Below are 7,500 nucleotides of genomic sequence, written 5' to 3' on the forward strand. Positions count from 1 at the left end.
CTCATTTTGTGCGCTGTTTCTAGTAGCACACTCTTCTGTATAAGTCCTGTAGCTACTTCGGCATTTATTTTTCTAGTTCCTTTTCAGAGATCTTAGGATCGTGCCTAGTGTTCCTATGATATATATTATTATTGTTGTTGTTGTTGTTGTTGTTGCTGCTGCTGTTGATGAAACCGCATTATTTTAATTTTATCTTATTCTTGTACGGTGTATTTTCAGTTCATCTCCATCGGCACTGAGCACTGCCATGAGAAGGCAAGGAGGAAGAACGTTCTTTATTGTGCATGGCAGCTCTTCTTGGACATGAAAACTGCGTCAGATTCCTCGTTGAATCCAAAATGCACACATCGAAGAACTGGAACAGGTATGTCATTTTTGATGGTCTTCGAAAGTTAGCTTCTCTGACCCACTGTACTGAGATAATGTTTGAAAACTACAATGGTCTGAGAGAGAGTGCTTTGACATTTCACATAGAAGGTAATTTGCAGCATCAGACGCATAATTGGACTATTTCTCTTTGCAGTTTCAGTGCGAGGAATTCTTGTACCTGGAGTGCGTGCTTTATGGTGTGCTAGTGGTGAAGGCCACTACCGGATTGTTGAATTTCTGCCTTTCCAAAGGGGCTAATCCAAATGGCGTTACTACTTTCGAAAGCTCTCCGTTGGGAGCAGGCATGTTGCGCAAGGGCACCTCCATATTGTCAGACTGCTTGTGCAACACGAGCACGTGAGTTTCTGCTTTGTTATACGTATATTGATTGGGCTGAGGTGTTCGCTCCAAAGCTTGCTCACATGAAGTGCTATATTTAGTTGTCTACTGCAATGCAGTTATAGATATCCCAAATCCAGGTATCCCAATTCTTGCTTTGGCTCGTATTCATCGGTATATTTTTTCCAGATATTGATGCAATTGATGAAAGGTCTGCCACTTCACTGATGATAGCTTCCTTCTACGGCTATTTGGAAATTGTCAAGTGCCTCTTAGATGCTGGTGCTGATGTGAACAATAAAAATAAAAACGGGAAAAGCGCACTGCATTACTGCTCAGAAGCAGGCCATGTGGAGGTCATGAAAGCGCTGCTGGACACAACGCTCTGATGGATGCTGACAGCACTGGTGAGTCCTGTTTTAGATTCTTCTGTTTACAGATATCGAAATCTTATTCTGAACTTGACCGATGTGGTTTCGAATGCTGGCATGTGATAAGTTGATTAATATTCCATCAAATTTTTTTTTTTTCTGTTTCGAACAAAGAAGTGATAGTTTTCGGTGTTTGCAAGATGCACCTAACTATTCCAGTGATATAAATATGAAACAAGGCAAAGCTATAAATGTTTTGTTCTCATTGCCTTCCCTTACCAGAAATAAAACCCTTGTTGGTTGCAAGCAGTCGCGGTTACAAGGACATGGTAGAATATCTAGTGACCAGAGATGATTTGATAACTATAAGAGAAAAAGTCGATGCATTGGAGCTACTTGGAGCTTCCCTTTTCATCGAAACGGAAGATATAGTCACTACAATCAACTACTGGACATCAGCAATGAGTCAGAGGTAAGTTTTTCATGAGACGCTCTTATGATTTCATCGTTGATTCATTGATCATACGAGCCTTTTCATTTTGCATCGCATAGTATGATTCTGACTGCACTGATCTATTCTTTGTTGACTTGGCTAACTACAGTTGTGCTTTTTCCTGTTACAAACCTAAAATGTTGGAATATATTTCCAGGTATGTCAACGGCGCCCTGATTTATCCAAAATCTGAGGATAATTTGTCATGTACTTTACGAGAGGACTTCAGTGAGGTCACCACCTTGCAGGAATTAGAAGATATAGAATTAGACCCTGAGGAAATTCATTTGCAGTCGCTTCTCGTGATGGAAAGGGTATTAGGTTCCGGTCACAAGCAAACAATGACGAGTATTAGGGAAATGGGGTTTGATTATGTAGATGAAGGTGCTTTCAAGATGTGCATTGACTTGTGGGTTCACGCCATCGATACACAACGCAATCATCTACATCCACTAAAGCAGAGTAGGATGTTTCATTTCGAGTCGTTCGTTGGCTTGTTTGGATTTATGACGAACAGTGAAAACGCACGCATCTGGAATTATAACCTGAGGGAATATTTTGATGATTTTATGTGCGTATTTGATAGAGTCGTAATAGAAATAGAACTATTTATTTCTTCATTAAATAATGCTGACGATCATGTTAGGATGAAACGTGAATTTAACCCTCGCCGGTTTATGAATGTAGCTTTGCATTTATTACTACCGTTTATAAGAATACAGCCTGGCCTCACAAAATCTCAGTGGGAGACGGTGAAAGAAGCATTGTACAAACTGGTGAAGTTGAATCCCAGGAATTCCTCGGGTTCGACTCTGCTGCACATGGCTTGCTCCAGAAAATTTAAGGACGTTGAAGATTCGATAATACCGGCGTCTGTCACTCCCAAAACGGAAATCGTAGACCTTCTGTTAGAGACTGGCTGTGATCCTAGTGCCACAGACCACGAAGGTAACACGCCCCTTCACGAACTCGCCATGAATAAAGTGTGTCCCAAAGATGTGGTAGATGCCCTCTTGTCGGGTGGGGCTCACTTAGACGTAATGAATAGTCAGGGGCAAACTTTTGCGTCTTTGAGAGCTTCCCGAGGGCAGCCAGTCTCTCAACTGGTGAATGTTGTTCGTCACACATCTTTGCAATGCCTGGCTGCAGCGAGCATTCGGAGACATGGGATTCCTTACAAGGATGTCTTGCCTTCCAGACTTGTTAAGTTTGTAGACATCCACTGATGTGATGGACATTTTGTGCATCGGTAATGCTGGATCTCTGTGACATGATGTATACATTGACTGTGCTTGTATTTAGAAAATTTCTTGTATATTTATTTTGAATTTACATTATCTGTACTAAGTTAACTATAACCTCGAAGATTCTCTAATATATAATAATTGTGTTTGTAAGGAAACTATATTATAGTGTGCAGTGTATGTATGCAGACAGTATACTTTTCATGTATATATCTTTTCAAAGAGCCTCACTGACTGTAGAAATCATTTAGTTTACAAAGATGTGGAAGGAATTCCCATTTGGTATTCATACCTTTGTTTCTTTTGTAATCTCGTTTTCGCGGCATTTCTTTCAGCAATGTTTTTCCTACTGCTATAGCTTCCAGAAAATTTATCTCGGTATTTTGAAAAACTTCTAAATAACGTGTCGAATCCTAGATACTAGCCTGATTATTGATCGTGATTTACCGTAATTAATATTAATAACAATCTTATATCGTAGAAAATGAAAGAGCCGAGATGCCTGCGTTTTCTGTACTTTTTAATGCTATTGTGTTATTAAACTGTCTTAAATATATCTCCCCTTAAATCGAGTTGTAGTTTGATTTTACTTTCCAGTATTCGTCTTCCTCTATGAATTAAAAAAATATATATTTATTTCTTATAGGTAACAAGGTAACTAAAGCTCGCTGGGGGGATCTGTCACATTGAGAGGCGCAGTTGTCACTGGATAGTGATTTATAATTTTCTCATTAACGCTGTATTTTATAATTAATATCATAAGAAGAACGAAACGATAATCCAGGTAACACTTTGATTTATCTTTCCGTTGAACGTAAGCTTTATGAAAATATTAAATTGGGAATATTTGAATATCTTGAATATATTTGTCACCTTGAATATGATATACCAATGTATGGCATACCTATCACCGCATTTTTCTTACGATCTTATTCCCACGATTAATCTCAGCGCCCACAAACCACATTTTGTAATTAATCTGTCCCACAGTTACGTTACTTCATCTTCATAAAGATTATTGCATTTTACTACCACTTACATGTAGTCTTTTAGATCTAATACAGTAGCTAAAATCGTCGTTAGCGTGTTATTAATGTATAGTAAAATAAGATACTGCGCCATCAACTAGGTAGTGCAATAATCGTATAAAAAGACAACTCTCAGCCATCGCAACTAGACCTAATCTACTTGAATGACATAATGCCTTAAGTTTAGTTCAGATTAATTTGCTAATTGAGTTCAAGCGACAAAGGGAAGCAGTTCAAGCAACGCGTTTCCATTGTCCTGGTCTTTACACGATGAGTCATTCAAAACCAGCGAACTGTTTTTAGGCTTTTGTCTTGATAGAATGGGAGGATGAAAGAAGTGATCATTATCTGCTCTCTTATTTTTCTTGGAATGTCAATTTGGAGATAAAAGCACTGATTCTTTCATTCCACTGTTGCGAATTATAAATGCTGATTGTCATTTAGTACTTGTCTTTCGTTTTCCAATAAGCAAATTAATTTTCCTAACCACTGAAGTACTAGTTACCCAGGTCTTGACAAGGTATTTGTTAGTGATTAATAGCCTCATAGTAAGCTTATTAGTTTCGTAAAAATATATATGTGATAACTCATCAAGTTGCTGATATTAGCGTGAAGATATGTATGTTTATTATTCGAAACTGCCATCTATTGAAATTTTGTTGTTTGTCAACAAAGTGTAGGCAATTGTAGCTAGTGCAGTTAACAGAACGAAATATGAATAAGGTACCGTTATCGTAAAGAACTTAACTAATGATTTACAATTTTTTTTCGTCTTGTAATAAGTAAATAAAAAAATGATGATTAAATAAACACATTGTTTCCTTATTTAGTTTTTGTTATACATATCTCTTATAACCCGAAAATATATTCTTCTTACTTGCGCTGTAAAAGACAATTAATAACTGAAATGTAAAATTGCTATGTAAAATGCATCGATATGCACAGTAAGTAAAACGATAAATATATCTTCTTAACTTACAATGTAAAAAACAATTAATAACTAAAATGTACTACAATTGCTATGAAATGAATCGATATATACAGTCAGTAAAACTGATGAGACTACTGATACTTTCCCTCAATAATTCTGTAGGCATGAATTAAAATATATAAGCTACAGCTATTTGTATCCACCAGTTTGACTTGAAGTGAATTCCTATTTTCTTTGGATTTGGTTTTATTCAAATTTATTCTATTTGTGACTCTTACTCTGACCTATTCTTATGCCTTTCGTATCGTATGTAATTCTTACTACCTTGTTTATAATGTCGCTGATAATAAAGAAGTTTGTTCCCAAATGTTCCCAACTTGAGCTCCTAACAGTTTTCACTTTTTAATTAGTATACACACACACACACACACACACACACACACATATATATATATATATATATATATATATATATATATATATATATATATATATATATATATATATGTATATATATATGTGTGTGTGTGTGTGTGTGTGTGTGTGTGAGACACTTTTCTTCTATATACTGACCACATTTGCCTTGAGGAACAGAGGACGCTAAGAGAAGAAGAAGAAGGGGAAATGGGATGACAAAAATTATTAACAGGAGACACTTTTGTTCTAAAAACCTACCTCATTTGCCTATTTTAGGGCTGCCTCTCATCATTCAGTTGAGACGATGACCTTTTATCGTCTACCAGGAAGGAACAAGGCTTCATCATACTATCGAACACTTATATGACAAGAAAAAAGATGTTAAACAAACTAACATTATTGATTTTCAGTCTTTTCTCCTTTAGTTGTGAACGAAAAAGTGTAAAGAAAGTGAAGAAGTAACAGTGAAATCTGATTAACTTCAAAGTAACATAATTTTTAAACATAATGCTAACTTGTGTGAGACTGAATTTATAAAACCTGAAATTTGTGATGAATTCGAAAAAAAGACTTTGAAAAATTAAAGGACTAATTTTTACACATATATCATCTTGGAAAACTTTGACTTTGTGATCAGCTCTTTTCGCCCAAAGAAAAAGTTAAAGAATGAGCCCATCGTTCGATGCGTCATAAAATCACCTTTTTAATTGGCTGAACAGTTTCAACATCAACATGGGAGAGAGGCTAAGCTGCTCTAAAAGTATAATAATGTGGACCACACAAAACCATAGAGAATGGTCAACTCAGGGTCAAATTTCCTCTGGGCTTAAGCAGGTAGGACCCATCCAAAAATATGTTTAATCCTCCCAAAGATTTACAATCTTAACCATCTTCAAACTTCTTTCTGCATCTTTTCCTTTGGCTTTCTTTCCTTTCTATCTCCCACTACCTTTGTAGAGACTATGTCATCTTTGTTTATACATTTTTCGGACGTTCCTTACATCAGAATTTTTCCGTTGTAGTTTTATTATTATTGTTGGTGTCCGTTTATGAAAAAAATAATGTATTTCTAATTTTTACCTCTAGAAGCATCAAACTAAGTAAGAAGCTCTTCGCTTAGCAGTGCCTGCAGGGAAAATGACATCACCAAATGGTAGTCTGTGACTTGCTGTCCTTTTATCAAGCTTCCCTTTAGGCAGCCAAATTTCTGCTCATGCAAACCGATTAGGTAGTATCGGCTCATGCCTTGGCAGAATATGATCAGTTATTTCTTATCACACACCTATAATGTAATGAATGCATACAGTGCAAATGCCTTCTTTCCTTGCTGTTTATGATTTAGCTGGCGGTATGCCATTACGGGCTCTTGCTCATAGAGCGGCCTGTATTTTTTTCTATATATCAGCCAGATATTAGACTGAAACGGGGTTGTGTCTATTTGACTCCCGGAGGCATACCTGGATCAGCAATCACCCATCGTCATCACATAAATCCCTCCCTAGAAATGCATGGAGGAATGAATCACAGATGTACAACTTTAACAAAATATTATTTTCGATCGTGTCGTACCCCTATACTGTCCTTAAAACTTATCTTTACTGTACCTTGTACTTGAGAGAACCTACTTTCAATATAAGTCAACTTCTTAGAAAATGGTTGGGATGGGAAGGCAAACGAGTGAAAGGAACTTTGGGTGGCCAATGGTCTAAGTTTTGAGGCTATTTTAGCCCCGCCTCTTCATGCCATTAGAAATAAGACCAGAATGGATGAGAAATTTCAGTTTCGTGTTTTATCTTAGCAAGTCAGCATATTCTTACGTTTTCTGTCTTCGTCCAAGACTTAGCTCAATCGAAGATCTTGCCTTCCACCGCTGGTAAAGAGGACACATGCAAGTGCTTTACGGTGGACTTCTGCATGTGAAAAAAATAAGCAGAAATGGATAGAAAAGCGGGTTCTTTCGTATGCGTCACGAAGGTAAGTGAACTTAAAACATTATTTTTTTTCTTCTTACTTTTTTCACTTTGTTTGGTTTGGTGTGCAGCTCTTCACAGGAATGATTCCCACTTGTCTTTTAGTGTTTCTTCACCATTATCATAGCTCCTGCAGAACAGGAGGATTTTTAGTTCCCTTTTGTTTTATAGTCCTGGTGCACAATGTTCAAACGCTCTCTCGCCTTAAAATTTGTTCCAGGTTTCGGATCTTAATACTTCCTGACATAATCTGTGAATCTAATTCTGTTAATATTAGCGGGTAGAATATACATTAATTTAGGTTGGTAGTTTCTGTCGTTTATAAAAACGAGGCAACA

General features: G+C 36.8%; 3 protein-coding genes across 3 annotated transcripts in view; all 3 read left to right on the forward strand.

Moving 5' to 3' along the window:
- Positions 1-627, forward strand: part of LOC135218195 (protein fem-1 homolog CG6966-like) — a 10,590-nt gene extending 9,963 nt beyond the window's left edge. Inside the window, exons 9-10 of the mRNA XM_064254347.1 lie at positions 220-364; positions 524-627. Of these exons, the coding sequence (XP_064110417.1) occupies positions 220-364; positions 524-627 (249 nt within the window). The remainder of the gene's footprint in view (positions 1-219; positions 365-523) is intronic.
- Positions 628-1,096: 469 nt separating this feature from the next.
- LOC135218196 (protein fem-1 homolog C-like) lies at positions 1,097-3,173 on the forward strand. Its single transcript, XM_064254348.1, has 3 exons — positions 1,097-1,115; positions 1,362-1,551; positions 1,730-3,173. The coding sequence occupies exons 1-3, from the start codon at positions 1,097-1,099 to the stop codon at positions 2,796-2,798; spliced, it is 1,278 nt and encodes a 425-aa protein (XP_064110418.1). The 3' UTR covers positions 2,799-3,173.
- Positions 3,174-7,127: 3,954 nt separating this feature from the next.
- The window catches only part of LOC135218197 (protein fem-1 homolog C-like), a 4,159-nt gene continuing 3,786 nt past the window's right edge, over positions 7,128-7,500 (forward strand). Inside the window, exon 1 of the mRNA XM_064254349.1 lies at positions 7,128-7,166. Within this exon, the coding sequence (XP_064110419.1) occupies positions 7,128-7,166 (39 nt within the window). The remainder of the gene's footprint in view (positions 7,167-7,500) is intronic.

Source organism: Macrobrachium nipponense, chromosome 9 (genome assembly GCF_015104395.2).
Source record: "Macrobrachium nipponense isolate FS-2020 chromosome 9, ASM1510439v2, whole genome shotgun sequence".
Classification (NCBI taxonomy): domain Eukaryota; kingdom Metazoa; phylum Arthropoda; class Malacostraca; order Decapoda; family Palaemonidae; genus Macrobrachium; species Macrobrachium nipponense.